Raw genomic sequence first — 23,485 nt, 5'->3', positions numbered from 1 at the left:
CCAAGATATAAATTGGCAATTTATATTTTTTATATCTCCAGCCTCCTTTCACTTGGCCAGGCTTGATGCTCTCAGGTACTTGGTTGCTCAGGAATTGCTGGCAGACTTTGTGAGCCTTCCTCAAGGACTCAGAGTTGCAGGGTGTTGTGCATCTGTTTCAGAGAGCAACGTGAATAAAAGCTCATGTCTTTCTGATCACCCTGGGGCATTCAAATTCATCCAGTTCTAGGGCTTTTGCAAAGTGGTGGTAAAGCCATCAGATGGTGTGGAGAAGGAAAATGCAGAAGATAAAGCAGGAAAAAAAAGGTGTCTCCCTCTTTATGTATATCTGCTATGAAGTTACTCAGGGAAGTTCTTGTGGAAAATTTGAGGATGATGGCACGAAATCATTCCCTGAAGGGTTAGTAAATGGAAAATGCTGAAGACAGAAAATCTGCAAGAACCAAATCCTTAATCTCAGAGGTGGAATAGCTGATGGACTGTGCTGGACAAAAACATTTGGCAGCAGAGCAGCCAGATGTGAGCTACTGGTGCCATCTCTGAGAGTCCTACTCAAAATCTGGAGACCACTGTACTCAGCTTTCCAAAAGGAATTTGATAATAATCCTAACCAAAGGAGAATTGTAAGCAGTGTGAGAGAAGGCCTTCATATGGTCAAAAAAACTGGTTAAAGATTGGTCAATCTTGCCCATTGTTTTGTGCTTTTTATGGTTTGGGAGTTGCTGCTGCAAACCCTGGAACCTGCATTCCTCTGTCCGTGCTTTTTGTGCATAAACATCTTGGGGAAGATGAGTTCCCTTGCTGATGTTGGTGCTGCTGCTGCTTGAGCAGGAGCTGATGGGATGAAGGGTCTGTGGACATCTAAATGCAGCTGTCAGGTAGAAAATGTGAGGAGTGAGTGGAAAAGGGGTCAATCTAGGAAACATTTTTACCACAGATTTGATGCATTTTCTCTCTATTTTCATAATACATATAATCAATCTATAATAATATAATTTTTTTGTAATATATAGACTTAGAGTACATCCCAGCACAAACACAGGTGAGACCCCACCTGCAGAGCTGCCTCCAGCTCAGGGGCCAGCACAGGAAGGATGTGGAGCTGCTGGAGCCAGGCCAGAGGAGGCACCAGGATGATGCTCTGAGACCTGAAGTTGTTCAGCCTGGAGAAGAAAAGGCTCTGGGGAGACCAGTGCTTAAAGGGGCTCCAAGAGAGCTGGAGAGGGACAAGGGATGGAGTGGCAGGACATGGGGGAATGGATTTAAACTGAAAAAACAGAAGTTTAAATTAGAGATTAGGAAGGAATTGCTCCCTGGGAGGGTGGGCAGGCCCTGGCACAGGTGCCCAGAGCAGCTGTGGCTGCCCCTGGATCCCTGGCAGTGCCCAAGGCCAGGCTGGACACTGGGGCTGGAGCAGCTGGGACAGTGGGAGGTGTCCCTGCCATGGAGGGGTAGGAGTGACTGATTTCTAAAGCTCATTCCAACCCAAACCATTCTGTGATTTAATCTGCACTTTGTACAGTCCTGGGCTGCCCTGCTTTGGGCAAAGAGGAAATGGAACAGGAGACATTGAAAGAACAACTAGAATGAGGAAAACTGTTCAGTAAGGAAATGACAATTCAGGTCAGATGTAACAGAAGTCTAAACCTGAAGTGGCACAGGGAGCAATGAGCTTCCTCCACCCATCTCCTCCTATGCAGGAACAGAGTCATTACTTGAAATTTGCAGATAACATGTTGAGAACAGCAAAAAGAAGGAATTTTTTTAACAGCAGAGCTAAACTGTCATAGTCTGTACATCAGCATATAGTGGGGGCTTAAAGCCTGTGTGGAGAATACATGGATGAGAGAACTGCAGGAGAGTTTGGCTGCCATGAAGGTGCATGGCTGGCCTTCTTTGTGGGGTGGTGGGTGAGGCTCTGTGCCCTGTGTGTGCCTGAGCACACACCAACCCCTGCCCCTGGGTCACTGCTGTCACACTTGCCATCTCTCCAAACTCCTGGGGCTCAGCCATGATCAAACCTTGGGAAAGAGGTCAGTGGGGAGAAAGTTGCCAGCCCATTTTGTTAAGTGGTTTGTGCTTGATTGTTTGTTTGGAAAGGAGAAGAGCAAAAGTTAAATGAGTGAGCTTACATGGCAGATCTTCCAGCTGAAGGGCTCCTTGGATCATTGTCTCAGTGGCCAGTGTAATCTTTGTCTAAACAATATTATTCTACTGTGGGAAGTAGAATAACTTAAGCAGGATTGATGGAGAATGGAAACCACTGCTGTGCTGAGTGCTCTGTGGTCCAAATAAACCTTGTCCAGCCTGTGGCTTGCTAGCTTCTACTAATCTTAGGTTACTGCTAAGCAGAATGCAAATAAGAACTGAAATTAAGTGTGGGGATGGGCTGTGTGGGTTTTCATTTCTCCTGGAGAGCTCCTTGGGAGCCACAAAGCAGGGAGGCAGAGATCTGTGTGTGTTGGTGGCTCCATGGGCACTGGGAGCAAGGCCTGGGCAGTCAGAGGAGTTTTCCCTCTGGGTGGTCACTGCCTTCAGCTGAGCTGAGAAGCCCTGCTGTGTGCCCAGCTCCTGGCTGGGCAGTGGGCTGGCCAGAAGCTGTGCCCAGCCCTGAGCTGGCACTGTGGGCTCAGGAGCACCTGACTGCCCAGGGAGTTTCCCCTGGTTTTCTCCAGCTGCAGCTGCCTTGTGTGCTCTGCTCATCTAAATCACAGCAGCCCCGTTGGGAAAGGCTGAGGAAATCAATCCAGACCTGTTGGAATTTAGAGGAGCAGCACGAACTGCTGTTCACAAACACAGCAGCTCTGTTGTAATTTCTGAATTAAATCTACTAAAGCTTCTCTTAATGATCATTAGTAAAGGGAGTGAAAGACTGATAGTGAAAACTAAACCATATTTAAGGTTCTTCCAACTTAATTAGGGATCAAAAATGAAATTCCAGTTCTTCCCTGGTGTGGTGAAGCTGCCCCCAGTTGCAGGCAGTGGGCAGGACAGAGTCCTGTTTGTTTTGTCCTCTTGTGCTGACTCAGCCCTGGCTGGCACTGCTGAGCACGTCACAGCATTCTCCTCAGGAATTTGGGGAATTTCAAGCTAATGTTTCAAATGCCTCACTCGTGATTTCTAAAATAGTCTCAATTCACAGCTTGGCTGAGTCCTCCCAGGCTGGGGCTGTGCTGGGTGAGGGAATAATGAGTGTGGTCACCTGGTGTGCTGCAGACATGTAAAAGTCCCTGGATGCAGTGCTGTGGGTCACTGTGACAAGAGGCAGGGAGAGCCAGGACTGGCTCTGGGTGCCCTCTGCTATGTATCACTGCTAATTATTAACTTCATGTGCTCAGCCAGCAGCAATGGAGCATGGCTGCTGGGATTTATCTCAAATGTTCCAGAGGAATGAACAGAACCACTTTTTTTTTCCCTTTTTAATAAAAGCTGTTTCTATTTTAATTTTACAAGTAGCAGGAGCACCTAGAGTGAAGAGGTGTTTCATTGACCCTTCACTCTAGACCTGGGCATCTCCTGCAGTAAGAGGCAGGAGTGAGATGCTGGTTTGTGAAAGGGTTTGTGGCAGCTGGAGCTGACAGTTCTCAGGCAGGCAGAGGAAACTGCAGGAGCCATGGCTGTGTCTGTCCTGGCTCAGGCTGGGTGGGAAACACCAGGTGAACACCCAGAGCTGGGAGCTGCTGAGTGATTTAAAGCAGCACTGTTGCATTTGCCTTTGAAGCTGGCTGCAGGGAGAGGGTTGATGTAATTCCCCATGGAGTGATGTCTGAGTTTCAGTGTTCTGGGAGAAAAGTGTCTGAGCACTGATGAAGCAAAGCTGATAAATATTATTATTCTAAGACTTAAAACCACTGGATACCCATGAGGAGTAGTCTGCACCTGAATTTGATCTTTCCTCTGGAATAAATTAATGTTACACCTTTGAGGACAAAGAATGAGAATTTCTGCAAGTTCATTGCTCAACAGTTTGAAAGAAATAAGAATTGAATGTAAAACCTGACCTATGTATGAATGAGCTGATGATGACAAGGCAAGAAATAAAAAAATAAATTATAGTTTGAAGGTACACATAGAGAGATGGCTCTCCTGAAGTGTTCTTGAGAATTTCTGGCTTCCAGAGGTTCCTTTCAGCTTTTGGAAGGATAGTGCAATGATCCTGCTCAGTTCCTTGGAGATACCTGTGATGTTTCCATCCTTTAGTCACCTGAAACCTCCCAAGCAGGGTAACCTGACAGTGATACTGGGCAGCTCCTGTGGCACTGCTGGATGTGCTGGATGCTTTGGGCATGTGTAGATTCAGCTCCTTTAAAACTTTAAACAGTTGTAACTTAGTGAAATTTAGGTGTTAAAATTGGAAATATCAACTTTATATTATTAGCAAATGTCCTGCTTGCTGCAGAGCTCCCTGGAGTGTCTGGGCTGATGGGGGCACAATGCTGATTTATTCCTGCAAGCTGCAGTGAGGAGGGAGTGAGCTGCCCATGGGGGTGAAGTGTAGGATAACCAGAAATCTCATGGTGCCAGGAGCGTGTCAGGGCACTTTTGGCCTGGTAGGTGCCCAGCAAGCAAACTTGTGCCTGTCACTCTTCCTGTTGGCTCTGGGTAGAGGTGTTTGTTGCAAGTCACTTCACAGTGCTAAGTGTTTGATGATAGTTTAGGGAGTAACCAGGCAACATTTTAGAGACAAACACAAATTAAAAAGTCATGCTTCATCTCTGTAACTAGATCTCTTCCTGTGCTTATCAGCCCAGCAGGAAAATAGGAAAAAGAAAACAGAAAATAAAAGCATTCCCATCTTCAATGGGACTTGAGGAGTGGCAGGTTGTGGGATACCTGTGTGCTTTCCCTCTTGTGTAGCATTCATGGACCAGTCCTGTGAGTGCCCTGGCAGCAGCAAAATCTGTGCTGGTGGGAAGCTCTCCCTCCCCCAGGCACTGACCTGTTTTCACAGAACTTGTCAGGAATGCAATTTTTAAATGACCTTGGGTAGATTGATATCTGAGCCTGTTCACCTACAGCACAGGGCACATACACAACAGATGCTTGGAGCCTGCATCCACAACAAACAAGGCCATCCACCAGGGAGCTTTTCCTGGGATGTGCTCTGTGGCACCTGAGGATGAAACACCACCTACAAATAAACAAGAGCCCTCCATTCCCCTACACAGGGCCTCTTTTTAGAAAGCAAATGATTTCTCCTGTCTGAGAAATATCAAAGAACTTGCCTCCTCCACCTCCCAAAAAAGCAGGATTTTTCTAAAATGTCTTCTCCAGAAATGGGGCTGGTATTTGATCACTGCTCTGGACAGGGAAAAGGAAAGGTTATGCCAAAGTGAATGATCCACAAGAATTTTGTGCTTGGATTTGAGGAAGGACAAATAATAAGCTGCAAATAAGAACCTTTTTCCTCTGCATGGTTTTCTGCTGGCTGGGTGTGTGGTAGCCCATTGCTTTCTCTCCTGAGTTGGGAAAGCAGATTTAACTTTTATCACCTTGGTATACTTATTTCATGTTCTTACCTTAAATAAAGGGATTGTGAGACAGTCAGTGTCTGTATAAAAGTTACTGTTTGATAAGAAAGAAAGAGAAAGGTTAAAGCTGAAAGCAGGTAAGGCACCTGTGGAATTGTTTCCATAGATCTGTGAATGAGTGCTAATTCAAAAAGTTCCTTTCTGGCTGGGCAGTTCATTCAGGGGTAGCACCAAACAGCTTCTCCCATTCATTCCCAGTCAAATCCTGAGAGATATCTGGACATTTGCAATACTTAAAATTCAATATAGTAAAGGGTAATTTGAGCTCAGCTAATTGTAGATGCTGGGCATCTGTGAGTTTGTAAACTCTGTTCTGTGGGAGAGTTCCTGTGCTTGAAATGTTGCTGCCTTGGAGTTTTGGTGGCAAACTTGAAGGCAGATTTTTGCTTTTCTGTTTGACTATATTATATCAGTTCATAAATTACTACAGTTGACCAGAGCAGAACAAAGTCATGCCATTAAGCTGCTTTTAAAATACTGCAGTTCTTCTGTGGACTGAGTCTGTTTTGAAGTTGAACTTTTCAGAACATCCTGCCTGAACCAGTTACCCAACAAATGTTTAATGTACATCTGGAGCCTTCCCCTGGAGTTAACAGAGGGTTTGTTAGGCCCAGTCTGTTTTGGGAGATGTAGCTTGGTGAATGAGGGGCTGTAGAGTCAAATGTTTTTGTGTTCTGACAGTCAAACTTCCTGCATTTTGTTATAGTATCAGGATCTCTTCTGACTGGATTTTTAAAACCCTTTTGCAGCTGAGCACAAGGTTTGTTTGAGCAGCTGCCAATGCTGTCCCCAGAGCTAATGCCTCTGGGGAGGGGAGAGCAGAGGTAAAATGACTTTTAGAGGGGTAATTCTTCCTGTGTTCTGGTAATTCTCCTTGGCCTCCTCCAAGGCTTGTCCTGGTGGCAGTGGGGGTTTCATGGGGCTGCTGCTCCCAGCCCTGGGCTGGGATCCTCACCTGGGCTCAGATCCTGCCAGTGGCTGGAGGTGAGAGGGGCAGGAGGGGAAGGCATTCACTCCTGGGGATGGGAAGAGGTGGAACCTTCTGCTGGCAGTGCTTTGCAGCTGCCCTGAGCCAGGCAAGGTGCTTTTCTCAGTGGCTGTGGGGTGACCAGAGCCTCAGCAGCTGGCACAAGAGATGCTTCTCATTTTCCATATGCTGATTCCAGTGTTTGCCTGGCTCTGGTACAAACTCCACCAGGGAGCTGATCTGGTTGAAAACTAAATTTTGCTGTTCCATCAGCTACTGTGCATGTGCCCAGTCAGCTGCTGGTTCCAAGGGATGAATGGGATGGGACACAGAGCAGAGGAAACAGAGACATCAACAGCTGCTCAAGTTGAATTACAGCAGCAGGGGAGCTCCAGCCTAAAGCTGGAAGTTTTTGGGGTATCAGGTTGTTTTGCCTTCATGCTTCCAGATTCTTCTATTCAAAAAGGTATCCTAGTCTATAGAAAGTGTTACTTTATCAGCAGAAAATAGTTTGGTTTTTTGTTTTGTTTTTTTTTTTTTTTGTAGACTCTGCATAACTTTAACTCTGATTTTCAAATCAGGGATATTGTATAAAGTCTTTTCTGTGCAACTTCAGTGTCGTGGTCTTCAGTGTAGCTTGAAGACCTTGGATTATATTTAAATCCAAGCTGCATAAGTGGTAGATTCCAGTGGGATTTGCCTGTTTTGGTTTGTGATTAAAACCAAAGGGTTGTCTTATGATGTTACTTAAATTAAGAGCTTGGTGTTATTTCATTACCTCTTAAATGTCCTCATCCTCCTGCTTCTGTTCACTTGATTGAGCTGGATTGACTTACTGAGCATCTTTGATTAGTGAGCTCTTTAACCCCTGATCAGCCAAGCCCTGCAGTCTGCTCAGAGGAGTTTAGAGCTTCTTCCTCACCCCAGAGAACAAATCTGGCAAGAGCCACCCAGGGGCTCAGCCCTTGACCAGGCTGAGGGAAATGTGGGTGCAGTCCTGAGGAGGGGAAGCAGCTGCTCTGAAATGCAGCCTGCAGACACCTTGTGCTATCTGGGGAAGACAGGAGCTGCAGAAACCAACCACAAATAACCCTTCCACACTGGTCACTTTGTCAGAGGTCTTTTCAGAGTGACTCTGGGGAGATCAGCTCTTTCTTGGGCCGTCACCCTGAGCCTTCATGTGCAGGTTTGGGAGTTGTCAGGTCACTGCTGGATGCTGGAGCTGGTCATCAGCATCATAAAAGTATCACAAGGCAAAACTGGAGGCTTGCTCTTGTCTTCCTTCCACTTTCTGGTCTGTGAGGTTCAGAGTCCAGATGGACACAGAGAAATGGATTTGGGGTGACAACTGAGTGCAGATAATTGACTTTATAAGGACTGTGTCAATTCAGGCTCCTGGATAGAGAAAGTTAAAAAGCTTGGCTGCACTTGCTGGAACTTCTGACAATGACAAATAAATACAACTTTCTGGACTTGTAGATTTTCTCTAGTACTAATTGGGTAAGAAAATTCATTTACAGTGTGCCTCGTGTGTTGTGGCACAGTAGCATTGCATGGTAAATGCACAGGTAATGAATGTCATGATACAAAGCATTGACAAACTCACACTGTCTTTAAATAAATTGAACTTCAAGGCAAATGCTAGCTGTGTTAACTTTTTTGAAGTGCTAAACTGAAGAGGTCCAGTTTAGAGGAGGCTGTGTTTTGAAGTAATGGTCCAGCTAAAGTGCCAAAATTAGAGTGAAGTTATTCCTGGGAAGTAAGAAAGGGAAAAATGAAGTTGTCACTTTTAAAGAAATGCCTCAGTAAATACTAAAGCTAAGAAGTACTAACTTTGAACTCTACTCACAGTACCAAGCTGGCTTTCATTCAGCTGTTTCTTCTGCAAGAACAAATGCTGTGTGCTGTCCTGTGTCACCTTGAGCTGTGCTGGGGTCAGAGCTGCTCCAGGCATGAGTCACTGCCAGGCTGCCAGAGCTGCCCTCCTCTGCCTCTGCAGGGCTTCCAGCTGTGCCTGAGCCCTGCCCTGCCTCTGCCCCTGCCAGCAAAAACACATTTTTGGTAGGTCTTGCAAGACCTACTGCCTGGTAACAAACCAGAAGAATTGTTTTCTTGTTTCTCTTGTCATACCCCCACTGCTTTTGCCCCCTCTTACCTTTCATTGCTTGCAGTCTCAGGCTTCCCATTCCTTTTCTTGGTGTGCAGAAGTTGCTGCACCTCATGCAGCTGTAGGACCATCCCTGCAGCCCTGTCTGGAGGGTCACCAACTCTTGGAATCCTTCTTTCCCACTTTTAGTAAGCTAAACTAATATTCTTGCCTTCTCCTGCACTCATTCTGTTGTTTGTTATCCTTAGGAGGGATTTTTGGAGCTCACATCTGCTTGCAAGACACAGTCACAGGCTGCAGGATTCACCTGGTGGCCAGGGCACCACTCCTGGTTCTCAGTATTTTTGAACAGTGGGTTCAGAGCCAACATGTTTTTAACATTTTTCAATCAGAAAACACCTCAGTTTTTTGTCATCCTTGGTGTTAATGCAGTCTAGAACTTGCCAGGGGTGGCATCTGTGGCTCAGCCTGTGCTGGCAGTGTGCAGGAGCATCTGCCTGCTCTGAAAGACTTGAACTGAAATATTGTACTTGCTGCAGGTGTATTAGAATATTTTGATGATATAATTTTTAACATGGTGCTGAAATACATTCTGTGAAGCTCCTTGATGATGAATTAGCCCTTGCAGGCTGTACTTGACCTTCAGGAGCTCTTCCCAGAGGTCGTGAGCACAGAAGTGCTGAGCCACAGCACTGCAGCATTTTGGTTTCTCTGGGTGTCCTTTAGACAAGGCTTGCATGAATAAGCTGAATTGTGGGAGCTCTTCAGGCCTGCATGTTCATTTAGAAAAGAAAACAAAAAGCTGGGGAGGAATGCACTTGTTTGCTTGTTTGGAGATGGCAGTGCTCTTTCCAAGTGTGTGGTTTCAGTACTGTGTGCTTGAAACTGGTTTTCTCCTCCTGTAAGGTTTTATATTCTTTATGCTTTCAGAATAAGAAATCTTAGGTCACTTTATCTGAAAATATAAAACCTTGCTGTGATTATTAAATGCAACCAGAATTTTGACTTCATTATCTGAAATGTCATGACTTTTAGGAACTTCTAAGCTGTTGTTTAAGGGATGTGTGCTTGTGAAATTGGGATATTATTAAAGGGATATTATTAAACTTGCTTCCGAGCATCCTTAGAATTGTTAAACTGAGAAGATGACTGTTAGAAATACTCAATTAAACTATTTTGCAGATTACAGAACTGTGTAAACAAACCCCTCTAACAGTGTTTGTTCTTGTTTTGCAGACCGTGAGGACCAATCAATTCTCTGCACGTGAGTGACCATTTTTCATTTCAGCACTTTTGGGGATCTGTATTGTGAGAGGGGGCTTTGATACAGCTGTGGGAGTCAAAGCTTGGTCTTCAGTCTTGACAGGCAGTGGGAGAAAATGTAGCATGAAGTGGTATTTAATATGGGGATATAGTCTTTTAATACTGTAATTCATGTTATTGAGTTTTCTAGGCATGTGCTACTTAAATGTAATTTAAAAATGTCAGTGAAGAGCTCTGCATCCAACCCAAGGGTTTTAAGAAGTTCCCACCTCTGCAGTGCTGTGCTATAACGGTTCAGTGGGAAGTGCCTGGGGAAGACAAGATCCAGAAGTGGGTCTGGAGAGCCTGGGCAGCAGCTCAGCTTTGGGTCTGCCCCCCAGGGGATCTCTGAGGGAGCTGACACAAAGGTTCCCTTTTACCTGAACTCACCCTCCCAGGAGCAAACTTCTTGCTGCAGCTGAGGTTTTCCTGGGATCTGGAATGGCAGGGCTTGGGAAGGCAGAACAGAAGAGGGATTTCAGGCTTGTGGCCCTCCTGAGCTGTTCTGTGCTTGCAGTGCAGCTGGAAGGGCTGATGAGCTTCCTTCCCTCTCCCCCATGGACTGAGTGTTCCTGCAGCTTCCTGTGCTGCTGTGGGAGTGTCAGCCAGGCTGATAAGGGTTCCCTGTGTGCTCAGGGAGAGGGGCTGGCCCAGCCCTGCACAGAATGGTGCAGTTCATGTCCAGTTCCCTGGGCCAGCACTCACTGTGCCAGCAGGGTACAGGGAGCAGCCTGGGGGTCAGGATGGGTCATTGTGCTGGAAACCTCCCCTTGGCTCTGTCCTGCAGCTGCCTGCAGTGACCTGGCCTGGGTAGGACACAGCAAGTTCAGGTTCAGGGAGAGGGGCAGGGCAGTGCCTGGGTGCCTCTCTCCTGGTGCCACTGTGCTTGGGATGTGATTTGGGAGGATCCTGCTGCCTGGAATAGCTCCATTGGGAGACCAGCTGCTGGAAGGAGGCCTGGGTTCAGTTTCCTTCTTGGCATGAAGGGATTCAAATCTCCATCTTCTGCTTCCTACAGAAGTGCCTTAGCTCTCAGAGTCTATATAAGACTGAGGGTCCATCCTTTCAAGCCATGCCTTTTCCAGCTATCTACCATGAATACAGGATTCTTGGGGCCTGAGGACCCAGAAGCAGAAAGAGTTCTGTACTTAGATAAGTTGATCCAGTTAACTCAGGCTTGTCTAGGTCTGTGGTTCCTGCTCCTAGCAGGACTTGTGTTTTCATGTGATGACTGTTTCATGTGCAATGCACAAGGCAGCCCTCAGAGCAGGGATGGGATCCCAGAGTGAGAAGAAATGCTTTGTTCTCGTGTGTTTGTGGATGCTTTGGCAGCATGTGCTTGCCCCAGGTGAATGTTTTGAAGTAGCTTTGTGTTTTGTGCCTGTGCATGAACTTTACTCTCCCTTGCATGGTCAGCTGAGCCCACAAGGTTGAGTGGCAGTGCTGCAGGATTTGGTGGGTGTCCAATCTGATCATTTACAAATTGCAAAGCCTATAAGCTCTCCTGCCTTCAACTTTGTCATTACCTCACCTCTAAAGTGAGCTTTTGATCCACCTGTACTGAATGGACAATTGATCCCTGTGTGTGTCTGGTACAGAGCATGGAGTTTGTGCTGGGCTCCACCATGGCTGGGCTTGTCTGTGCCTTGCAGAGGAGCTGGAGGGGCTGAGGGGTGGGAGGGAGCACGTCCTTACAGCCAGACCTGGGAGAATGGCACCATGCTCCTTGGGAGAGCCTTACTCTTTTGTAGGTCTGCATTATAAACTGGGATTTTGGGATATAAAGCCTCTTTTTGAGTGAGACAAGGCCATGGGGAACAGCCTTTTGTAGCAGGCTGGAAAGAGATCCTGTGTTTTGATCAGGAGTGGGAAAGTGCCCAGGAGTCCCCTTGCATTGCTGCCTCTGGTGATGAGGTAAATTGAGTGTTCTCCTTCATGCCACTGGTTTTGCAGGTCCTAGACTAAGGCAGGAGTAAATAAAGTGCAAGGAGAGTGTCTCAACCACACCGGAGGTGGTTTCAGAAACTCCTGTGGCAGCTCAGAAGACTCATCTTCTCATCCCAAACTTGCTGTCTCAGGACCTGGATCACCTGATTGACTCTGATGTTTCCTAAAGCTGGAAGCCCTCAGAATAGTTTCTCATTTCTCCAGCAGGAGTGGTTCAGGGTGGCTAATGGGGAAGAAGGCACCTCCTGAATGGTGGCCTCAGCTGAGTGGACAGTTGTGGTGTGCCTGGCATTTCCCTGTCTCTGCCTGCACAGGACTTGTCTGGAGACAAAGCTCTCCCACTGCTTGCTGAAGGTCTGCCTGCTTTGCATCTTCACCTCTGTCCCCTGCCTCTGGTGATAAAGTTTCCTAGTTTTTTACCTTCCATGGCCTTTAGAGGAGGGGCAGTCACTTTTCCAGTAGTGGTACTTGCAGGACACTTTACCTCTGGATCCAACTCCCTCTTCTCAGAGTGAACAGAAAACCCTTTTCCCACATCCAGCAGCCTGTGTTGCTCCATGGCATCCCCCTGCTTTCCTCAGGAGCAGTGATGGGATTCCTTTTGTGCCCTTTGGCCTTTCACCAGCTGAAAACCCAGATATGCCCAGAGACAGGAACATCTCCAGCTCCCAAATCCATTGGACAATCCATGGATGAAAGCCAGATTATTGCCTGGCTGAAGATGAGATGGGAGGAGCTGAACAAACAGTAATGGTGAGAATTTCTTTTCAGTTTTGAAGTTGGATGGTTTAATCTTGGGCTGCTAACCACTAACAGATGGTGAGGAAGGCTGCTGGAGCTCTCCTCTGCCTTAGAGTTTACTTCATCCAGCTTTTCAATGAAGAGCAAATGATCAGCCCTCAAAACCAGCACTTCTCTGGGAAGCTGGACTTAACCAACTTCCATCTCACCATTCCCTCTTGACTGGACTGCAAATGAAAGTTTATTTTGGACCTTCTCTCTGTAAATTCTTAGTTTGCTGAAAAGAAAGTAGTTCCAGAAACTTCATGTTCCTTCTAGCTTACAGGTAACATGTATGTAAGTTTTATGTATATATATCTATATATATCTCTATCTGAAAGCAGTAGCTATCAGCCTGTGTTGACTCAGCATACATCAGAGATGTGATGCCATCACTGCAGCATTCCCAGACCTTCCTGCATGTTTTCCTGTTTCTGTGGGATGTGAAGCTGTACTGAAGAGCTTTCCAGTGTGTTTTTTTTTGGTTTGGTTTTTTGTGGGTCTTTTTTTTTTTTTTTTTTTTTTTTTTTTTTTCCCTTGGAGAAGCTGCAGCTGCTATTTTGTTAAGTTTTGGTGTTTCTCTGCTCACTGAGCATGCCAAGCTGATGACCAAGATGAAGAAATTTGTGTTGTGGTAATTAGGAATTTGGGAAATACTGAAGAAAGTCAACTCTGAAAATGTGCTGCACTGCACTTTTAAAGCCAGTGTGTTCTGAAGTGGAGACTCTTACCACAGACTTCTGGTATTCCCAAAACTGGGCCTGGGCCTGATAAATAGGTGTTTAGCAGATGCTTGCAGCCCTACAAGGATATCTAATCTGAACTGGCTTCCGTAGGAGTGATGGGGTGTGGAGGGAATACAGGCTGCTTATTAAAGGCCAACAGCAGCAAATACCAAACATTTTTGTATACAACCCCTGGCTGGAGTCCAGCTGGTAACATTCCCATGGTGAGTGGTGTAGAGATGATGGGAAGCATCAGCAGGGAAAGGAAGCAGCTCTGAAGCAGCCACGTAACTAGTAAAGCCAATTAATGACTCTTTTCCAAACCATCAGTTATACCTCTTGCAGAAAATAAGCCAGGTGATTAAGACACCCTTTAATTACAGGTCTTGTCTGTAAATATCTGTTAATTTGTAACTGGCAGATGATCTGCTCAGTTGTGCCTGAGAATAAGTGTCTCCTCTGTTCTTTGCAACTGCTGTTGTCACAAGGACAAAAGGCCATTGTTGGGGCTCTTACATAGGCAGTTACTTTCTCCTCCAAACAATTTAAGTGCATATTTCCATATTTCCTTGGAAATTATTTCTGTAAGTGGCTGCTTCCATGGAAATAGGTGTTGCTGTGAGCAGCAGGTTGGGTTCTATGTGCAGTGCCAAGGGACTGGTGCCACTTCTTCACAGGAGGACCGTCTGCTGCCACATGAACTTCTCATCCCTGATCATTTCATGACTGAAATTACTGGGGCAGAGGAAGGCTTTGAGTGACCCAGCCATCCAAAATGTAAAGTCCTGACTTTGTCTGGGTTAGTTTTTCAGGAATTGAAATCACAGAGATGATCTCCAACTGCATCTGACCATCCTAACACATTCCACATCTTCAGGAATATTGTTAGTCTGCAGACTGTGCCCAGGCAGAAGATAAAGAAAAGCCTGTCTGGGAATTGCAAAGCTTTCTTTGCATGTGTGGGTGTGTGTCCCTGTGTCCCGTGCTGCTTGTGGCACTTTGTACCTTCTGGGAAGCCTCTGCTCGTGGAATTAATGGGGGAAGGGGCTGGAAAGGGGCCAGTCTGTGCAGTGGGCCTTCAGTAAACAACTTTAAGCTCCTCTGGTTTCCCTGAAGTCCATAAGGCATTTGCCAGGTCAGGGAGAGGAGGTGGCCCTGCCTGCTGGGTGCTGTCACTGCCACAAAGTGAGTGAATGCTTCAAACCTGCCTGACAGTAAGGAAAGCAGCTGTTTCACTACTGCTGCTGTTTCCTCTTGGAGGAGGTCCCTTGGAAGGGGCACTCAGCCTGTTTCTGGGATAATACCTTTGGAAGTGTGCTGAGGGGGGGAGCTGTTCCCTGTGAAGGGCAGCTCCCATCCCTGCTTGCTGCCCCTTTGCTGTATCATGAACCCTTGAGTCCTCCCTCTCTGATCTGCCTGCTCTGCAGTGACAATCCATTCAGTGGTGGAAGTGCCTCTTGTGCAAGATTTGGGCTCAGGCTGCTCAGGGAAAGAGCTGCAGCTGGTTGAGTCAGTGCCTGGATTTTCCTAACCAAATTGGAGCTGGCATGAATTTGCCTGGAGAGTTCTGGCTTTGCTGAAAATGACACTCCAGCTTTACATGCAATGAATTCAAAACCATGTTAAACTTTAAAGTGCTCATGCTGGCTAAACTTTTCCTATTTTAAATGTGCATGAAGCTGCTTCAAAGCAGGAGCTTTGATGCTCTGGGGAAGAGCACTTGGACATGGGATGCTGCATGAATTCACCAGTCACTGGCACACTTTGGCCTGTCCCTGGGAGGTGGTTTCCAAGGGAGAGACCCCTCAGTTAAGTGATGGAATAACCTCATGCTTCCAGCTGGAGGCTGTAGCTAAGGAGGGTTTGCTGCCTTGGGAGCACTGCTTGGCACAGCCCATGGCTGGAGCTGGCTCCTCCCTTTCAGTCCCAGAAGGTTCTGATTCTACCAGTGGAAAAATGAAGGAGGTGAAATCATTTAGCAACTGCCACTGACTGAGGTGAGACTGCTTCTCAGCCCAGGGCTTTAGTTGTTTAATTTATGGTAACAGATTGAGCTGTATTAAAACAAGGCTGTGAAAAAGTTAAGCTTTAGCTTCATGATTCCATCCCCATTCCATAAATACTGGACATGGTGTTACTCAGAGTTTACCTTTTTTGGGCAGGTTGATAGAGGTAGAAGATTTTAATTTATTTTTGTAATCCATGTGTTTGCACTCCTGGGAAAGAACCAAAGTATGCAGATGTCATTATTCCTACAAATGCAAAGGACTTGATCCTAAATCCTCTCATTCTTTCACATATGGCAACAGAGCTATTTGCCACGATGCTGCAGGAAATATTTGGCATTCTTGTAAGCTCCAGGGAGAGCAGGACTGGGATGATAACATCCACTAGTGCTGCTTTTCAATGAGGTCTTGCATAAAGACTCTGTCTGAAATACCCCTGTGCTAGATTTAGAGGGTTTTTAACACCAGGAATGTGTTTCAAGCTGCTGCTTTTCCTGTGCTTGTGGAGCTTTGCTGGTGTGGCTGCAACTGACTCCTCCAGCCCTGTGCTGCCCTTTTCCAAAGCTGATATCTGAGCTGTATTTATTGTACCAGCTTCTCTGCACTGCATGTGTTACAGGAGATTTCCCTCCTTTAAAATGTAATAAACTTTCTTGTGATTTGACAGAAAAGATTATTTCTCTAGCTTTACAGGCACAGCTAATAGTGCACTCCCAAGCTCTGCTGACAATAAGAACAAATTGTATTGTTTTAAAATGTAGATATGTATTTTGCTGTGCTTCTTACTTCTCTTACCTGCTGGAATAGTTTTAGCATTAACATATTTTAATACACATCTAGAAACAGGCAAAGCTGCTTTTATTATTGCTCATGGTCATGAATTATGTTAATGTAAACACTGCAGTAGAAGGGAAATGAGAAATAAAGACTTGAGAAGCAAGAATTGGCACCTGATGATTTGGGGGTTTTTTTCTGCTTATCAGCATTCCCATTTGTCTTGTTTGTGGGGACTCTGGGCTGGGTAGAAATGGGATTTTTTTCATTAAGTCAGAGGGTGTTGTTCCACTTGTAGCAGTCCCATTGTAGTACACCCATTTCTGGGTTTCATAGTGATGGTATCTTGGCAGAAAGGAAACCCAGTTATCCATTAGCCAATTCTCAGAGTAATCTCCTTTGCAACCAGCTTTTCAGGTAGGACCTTCCAGGTTTTTCCATGCACTGAGCAAAGCCAGCCCAGTCAACAAGTTTGCAGGGAACTGCCCTTTCTCTGGAAAGCTTGGAGTGATTGAATGCAGTGCTTTCTTATCTTTCACATTCTGTGTTATTTTCCAATGGCTGTGGGGGGAAATGGAACCAAAGGGGTTTTAGACAGACTGATGGAGTTGCTTCCAAGCAGATGCCATCAATAAAGCTTGGTCACTGTGGAGCTGCAGGCCACAGCTGGGCAGTGAGGCTGTGCAATATCCCACAGCTCGTCTGCAGGACCATTTGCCTGGGGTTTCCAGCCAGACCTGGGGTTGCTGCTGTGCTGTCAGGTCAAACAGAAGCTGTTTCACCTGCAGCTCTTGGGAGGAGTGCCATGAGCTGCAGTCAATGAAGGTTCTTGCTCCTGGGTGCAGGAATTCCCATCCCACCATCCCCTAGCAGAGGTTCCCCTCTCTTAGGGCCATTCCCCGTGGGGTTTCTGTGATTTTAGTGTTGGAAGGTGAGGAGCAATGAGAGTGCTTGAGTCTTGAAGATATGAGACAGTATCAGTATCCTTCCTGTGTGTGCAGAATTGAAATTCCAAGTGCTGTCACCTCTCTGCAGCTGCTGAGTGCAGTGTGAGGATGGAGATGCTCCTCAGCTTTTATCTCACCTAGAAGTGCAGGTCAGGTGCTGAACCTTGAGGTGCTGAATCCCTAAGCAAATGCAGATTAGCTACAAAACTGGGGTGTGTGATGAAAAGGGCTGCACCAGGAATGTGCTTCAATTCCCCTGGTAAATGAAAATTTCCATTATGAGTAGCTTAGAGGAGAAATAAACGGGCAGGAAAAATGTGTGCTTGTCATTCTTACAAAGGACTGGCTCCAGACTGTTAATTTTTGAACAACTGTTGAATTACAGGAGTGCTTGCACTCTTTCCATGCAAATCCCCATAATAAAAACCTTTTTAGCTTCAGAGCTGCTCACGGCAGTCACCATCTACCTGGAATCTTCCTTCAGTGGCTTGCACTGTTTAAGTCCTGCCTAAGGCACCCCTAAATCCCTCTGGGGGTGGATTTGTCTGAAGATCAGATCTGGGTTAGAAAAAAACCCAAACTGTAATTTTTAGAGCTGTAGTAACATCATTTGTGATTGCAGGGACATGAACTTGGTCACATTTCCTGCCTTGACTATCTCCTGTAAACCTCTCCATAAATTCTGTCTAAACATGATCTGCTTTAAATCCACCTCTGGTTTAAAAATGAAATGTGCATTTGCTATCTTTATTGATCTGTGAGCTCTGTCACTCTGCACTGATAAATTAATTTCTTCTTGGTTTCATGTAGCCCAGTGGCCTTAAATATATTTTGAACCTAGCAAAGATTCTGAGATGAGCAGTGGAAAGAATCTTTTGTTTAAAGTGTGTTTTACTGCCTTGTGTTTCTGGCTCCTGAAGGTACTGAGTTCTTCCCTTAACTTGGTAATTCCTATAACCAAATCCTGGTATATAAAGTATATATATTAAAATCGTGCTAAGTGTAAAAGTGTAGGTGTATACCTCATGATTTAAAAATAAAAATGTATCTGCACCCTGAAAAATTCTGTCTGCAGTGATCCAGGCAGGGGACAAGTGTTTGATGTCACCTTGGGTAGCAAAGGAGTTCAGGCATAAAGCCAAAAGCTCTTAATCAAACTGATGTCACACCTTGTATCAACATTTTAAAGCTCAGGAGATCTTTAGGATGAAGGAAGGATTTTAAACAAATACCTTGTAGTTCCCTGCAACATCCCTGCTTTTGGCTTTTTGCTCTGCTGCATAGTCAGGGCCATAAGTGGGGTGAAGTGAGGTGCTGGAAAAGGATTGCTGAGTTGTTGAAGATGAATTTTGAAGGAAATGTTTGCCCTGTTTTGCAGAGGTGAATCTGGTGCTGGGAAGACTGAGAACACCAAGAAAGTCATTCAATACCTTGCTCATGTTGCTTCCTCCCATAAAGGAAGAAAGGACCATAATATTCCTGTAAGTTGGGCTATTTTCTCATTTGTTTATTGCTCTTTTTGCAAATTATTATCTTTACATTTGAAAAAAGATACTTTTTTTATTAAACTGTAATATAATCTGTGTAATTTTGCCTCAACCATTATTTTCTCTTTAGCAGTGGCTGAAATGAGCAGTTACATCAAAATTTCTAGTCCATGTCAGCTGCCTAATTTTTGTTGTGAAATTAAGGGCTTTATACAAACAAAAGCAAAGCTTTCTGATGCAATAAATGCCATTTTTCAAAAAGATTCAATAAACCCAGGCAATTCTAGCTGAATTTAGTTCCCACTGGCTGCAGTTTTGGGTACTATATTCATGAACAAGCTTTCTGTGCTTTCAAAAATTAACTTGTAGATGGGAAAAATCATCCAGCTTAAAAACTGCTGTAGACTTGCTATATCTAGAAGCCAGCATCTAATTAAAAGCTCAGATTTTATTACACTATAAACAAGTGAGTATATACTTTTATATCAGAGAATTTTGGGTTTTTTGGTAGCTTGAAACCAATTCTGATTTATATAGAACTTCCTTCAGATTTCCTGCCAGGCTTCAACACTTGCACTGAATTTTTAGTGATTCTTTGCTTTTAAAAAACAGGAATGGGTTTGAATATTCATTGTTATGAACACTTGGATCTCTTTGCAGTGTAGTTTTAATTCAGCTTTGCCCCAGTGTCTTGCTGTGATCACCAATGGCATGTGCCTGGTTTTCCAGTAGTAATCCTGTGTGGGAATGTCTGTGGTGGCTGGAACCTCCAAACTACATTATCTGATGGAATTATAGAATTAGAGACTTACAGAATTATGGCAAGGACCTCTAAGATGAAGTCCAGCCTTTGAGCAGAACCCCATTCCCACTAAAGCATCCCATGAAGTGTCACTTCAGTCATTTTCTGAAGCCCTCCAGAGAGCCTGTTCCAGTGTTTAACCACTCTGTCAGGGAAGAAATCTCTCCTGATATCCAACCTGACCCTGCTGTGGCACAACTTGAGGCCATTTCCCCCTGTAGCAGCTACAACTTCTGTCAGGTTAGTGCAGGGCACTTCATAATGAGACATTCCTGTATGTGCCAAGGCTCAAACTCGTGTAGGAACACAAAATGACTTCTGACCAGTCTGTGAAGGAAAAGAAAGGTGAGGATTTGAAGTGGGAGAGAAGGAAAGGTTACAGATAGATTTGGAGAAATCCTGCTGAAGTGTAAGGGGAAAGTTGACTCTGCTTTAATCAAGAGGAAATAATCTGAGCCTGTGCATTGATAATTATTCAAACTGGTGCTGGTTTTTGACACAGAAAAGATGAAAATTAGTCTTTGTAGGTGTTTCCTGGGCAGCCTGAGAGTGCTGCAGGCACAGGAGGAGGTTTCTCAGGAGAGCAGTGTCAGCAGTGTCAGGCTGTGTTCATGGCTCTGCCACACGTGCTGAGAGGTTGTGACTGGGTGACCCTGTCTGGGACATCATCCACAAGTGCTTTTCTGTGCAGGTTTTGAGTTATGCACATTCTTGGCTTTACCACTGTGTAACCTTGAACAAACCCACTGTTTCTGTAAATTTCTACAGAAGCAAAATTGCCAACAGCTTTTTGGACATAAGGGAATTGTGCAGGGTTTGCACCAAGTATTTCTAAATATGCTGTTGACAACTTGGAATACCTCAGGCTGAAAGACACTTCTGGAAGCCTCTTGTCCAGACACCTTTCAAAATGTGCCTTTCTTCAAAGTGAGATTGCATTGCCCAAGCCCCAGAAAAGCTGAGATTTGAAAATCTTGAGGGATGGAGATGATGCAACTTCTCAGGGAGCCTCTGAAGGCACAGAAAAGGGAAAGCTGGGATGTGAACCAAAAGAACAGGGAGTGTCCTAAATAAAAGTCTTGGATTGTGCCCCTCATTCAATGCAGTACCACAGTGAGCACTGGGTTTGCCATAAATCCATGAAAAATGAAAAATGTTTGTCACCAAACTAAATTTGAAAATATAAATGAGTCTTCCTTGTTCTGCAACAATTAGCTTTTGTTGATATATTGGAAATAAAGGATGTGTAACCCTCACAGGTGCCACTGGAAAGGTAGGAAGTGTCAGAATGGGGGTTATAGAAGCAGCTGTCATTTGGTTCTGTTTGCATCTTCAGTACAAAGCTGTAGAGGGCTGGTGGTGATCCACAGTGTGTAGAACCTGTGCATTGCCCTGTGCACAAAGAAGATGCTAAATAGGCTTGTTAAATTAATCCATGACTTGCAGTCTGTCTGTACCCATCCTGTTACAGATAATTATCAGTGACAAGTATATTTCTGAGCTTGTTGGAATGTCTCATTGATTATTTCTTTAAATGAAGCAATTTGTATGCTAAGCCTAAGGTTAACTTTGATTTGTAAAAAGAGAACAAACCAAGGGAGCCCCAGTCTGACAGCTCAGAGCAGCACTGATGTCACAGGGGCTCACCAGGTGCCTCCTCCAGCTGGGCTGGTGGGGAGATGCTCAGCCTCTGTGGGGGCTGTGCCCATCCCCTGCACAGCCTGCCATGCTTGGCATCCAGCTGCTTGTCCATGAGGCTTTTCTATCCAAAATCCCTCTTTGCTTAGAGCTGACAAAGTCCTGCACAGCCCTCAGCACAGCAGCCTTGGCAATGGAGTCAGTAACACAGGGGCTGGAATTTCAGCCTGCTCAGTGATGGTTCCTGGGTTTGAGTGTTGGAATCTGTGCCCCAGTGCCTCATTTCCTGTGGAATCCCACAGTGTTGTCTTGGGCACTGTGCTGGGAGGTGGGGAGGAGGAGGAGGTGGTAGGGGTGTGCAAGAGAAACTTCAGTGGCTGTGGGATTTGGCAGAGCCAGGTGAGGCTGCAGCAGTCCCTGAAACTGGGGATTGAGGCTGGGCTGTGCAGAGCAGTGGAGGGGAGGGAAGGGAGAGGTGCTGGCACTGGGTTAGATAAACAAGAGCTCCTCCAAGGTGGAAGTAAGCCTTGCATGGTGTCAAGTCTCCATCAGATGGAACCTTTAAATCAAATACACATCACAGGATCCCAGAATGGCTGGGGCTGGAAGGGATGCTAAAGATTATCCAGTTCCAGCTCCCCTTCCCCTGTCCCAGCTGCTCCAGCCCCAGTGTCCAGCCTGGCCTTGAGCACTCCAGGGATCCAGAGGCAGCCACAGCTGCTCTGGGAATTCTATTCTGGGCCTCCCCACCCACCCAGGAACAATCCCTTCCCAATTTCCCACCTAACCCTGCCCTTCTTCAGCTTCAGGCCATTCTCTGTGTCCTGTCCCTCCATCCCTTGTTCCCTCTCTCCAGCTCTCCTGGAGCCCCTTTAGACCCTGAAAGGGGTTTTAAGGTTTCCCCAAAGTGTTCTCACCTCAAACTGCCTCTGTTTTCACTAAACCCAGCTTCCATGTTGGTGCTATTTTAGAACTCATTACTGGTGCTTTCAGGTTAATGATTGCATTCAGTGACTGCATTTGCCTTGGCAGCTGAAATGCTAAATTGCTTAAATTGTTTTATTAATTTCTTAAGAAACAGAATTAGTTTTTGAAGGACAAGATCTCAGGAAGGCTCACTCAGGCTAAAGCTCCCCTGGGCTTCCCAAGTGTGCTTGAACTGCCCTCATTTAAACAGAAGTTAAGTTTGTGTCTGATTGTGCTCAGTTCTGTTTCTAGTAGGACAAGAATGAACAGCCAAGAGTGCAGTTCATCTTTTCTAAATATAAGAAATGAAACTCTGAATTCTGAGCTGTTCCTGTCCTTCCCCATGAATCCAGGAGGGGTAATTCTTTTCGTGGCAGGTAGAGTGCAGCTTTGAAAATTCACATTACTTACCTGACCAAGCCAAACCTGTGCCAGCTGCTTTAGACACCTCTGTCAAAATCTGCCATTCTGCACTAATAAAATAAGAATTGGAGAAAGAGGGAGTACATTTGGCTTGGTATAAAAATCTCTTGTGTGTGTTTCTTCACAATAGTTTGCCTCAGGCTTTCAGATATGAAGCTTAAGATTATTAAACTCACATACTGAGCCAAGGAAGAAAGAATGGAATTGGAAATTCCTGCTGAAGCTGTGCACATTTGAATTTTGAAGAGTTTTTATTTTACTTTATTACCTTCACGTTCCCTTTGTGCTTCTTTCTGACAAAATTTCCAGTGTAAGGTTGTGCTTCTGCTCGTGGTGGTGCTTGAAAGAAAGAAGCAGAGGTCTTGTCTTGAATGTGGGTTTGCATTTCTGAAATATTTGTAGTACAGTGCAAAACCAACCCCCTGACTCCTTTGTGTGGCTTCCCTGGTGCTGTCCCAGATCCTCTGTGAGTGTTGAAGCACAGTGATCATCTCCTCCATCCCAGCCACCTCACAGTGCCCAGGGCTGGGGAGAAAGGGGCTTGGTGTTGGGGTTCATTTTGAAAGCAGTGCCCAAATAATGCAACTCTGCCCTTTCCTTTGCTGCTCAAGGGCCATCTGTCATCTTGGGTTTAATTAGCCCTTGCATAAACACAGGGTGCAGTGCTTTGCACATGCCAATAACTTCTGTTCTCAAATGAATTTGGGCAGTTTCTGTGAAACTTTCTGTGGAGTGAGTGTGTGGTTAAAGGTGCTGACAGTGCTAATTGGGGATGTGACATGCAGCTGGAATGCCTGCTTGCTAACTTATCATTTGTTTGTTTGCAATGAACAGCCCGAATCACCCAAACCCGTCAAACACCAGGCAAGTGGTTTTTTTTAATGCTTTTAAAGTTATGTAGGAGAACTGATGTGTATTCTTCTCTTTGTGCTGATAATGTGGGAAACCTTGAAGGAACACACAGCTAATAGAGAATTTTGGCTTTGAGAGAAGGAAGAGTGAGCAGCTCATGAGTTTCTCAGCATTGCAAAGGATTTTAACCACTTTTAAACCCTGAAATGAAAGGTTTGCCCTCTCCCCAGC

At 45.4% G+C, this 23,485-nt stretch overlaps 1 protein-coding gene across 1 annotated transcript in view; it reads left to right on the top strand.

The window, feature by feature from the left end:
- MYH10 (myosin heavy chain 10) overlaps positions 1 to 23,485 on the top strand; it is an 84,868-nt gene that overhangs the window by 19,985 nt on the left and 41,398 nt on the right. Inside the window, exons 4-5 of the mRNA XM_056506117.1 lie at positions 9,842 to 9,869; positions 18,465 to 18,567. Of these exons, the coding sequence (XP_056362092.1) occupies positions 9,842 to 9,869; positions 18,465 to 18,567 (131 nt within the window). The remainder of the gene's footprint in view (positions 1 to 9,841; positions 9,870 to 18,464; positions 18,568 to 23,485) is intronic.

Source organism: Oenanthe melanoleuca, chromosome 18 (assembly GCF_029582105.1).
Source record: "Oenanthe melanoleuca isolate GR-GAL-2019-014 chromosome 18, OMel1.0, whole genome shotgun sequence".
NCBI lineage: Eukaryota > Metazoa > Chordata > Aves > Passeriformes > Muscicapidae > Oenanthe > Oenanthe melanoleuca.
This window is presented reverse-complemented; position numbering and strand designations above follow the sequence as displayed.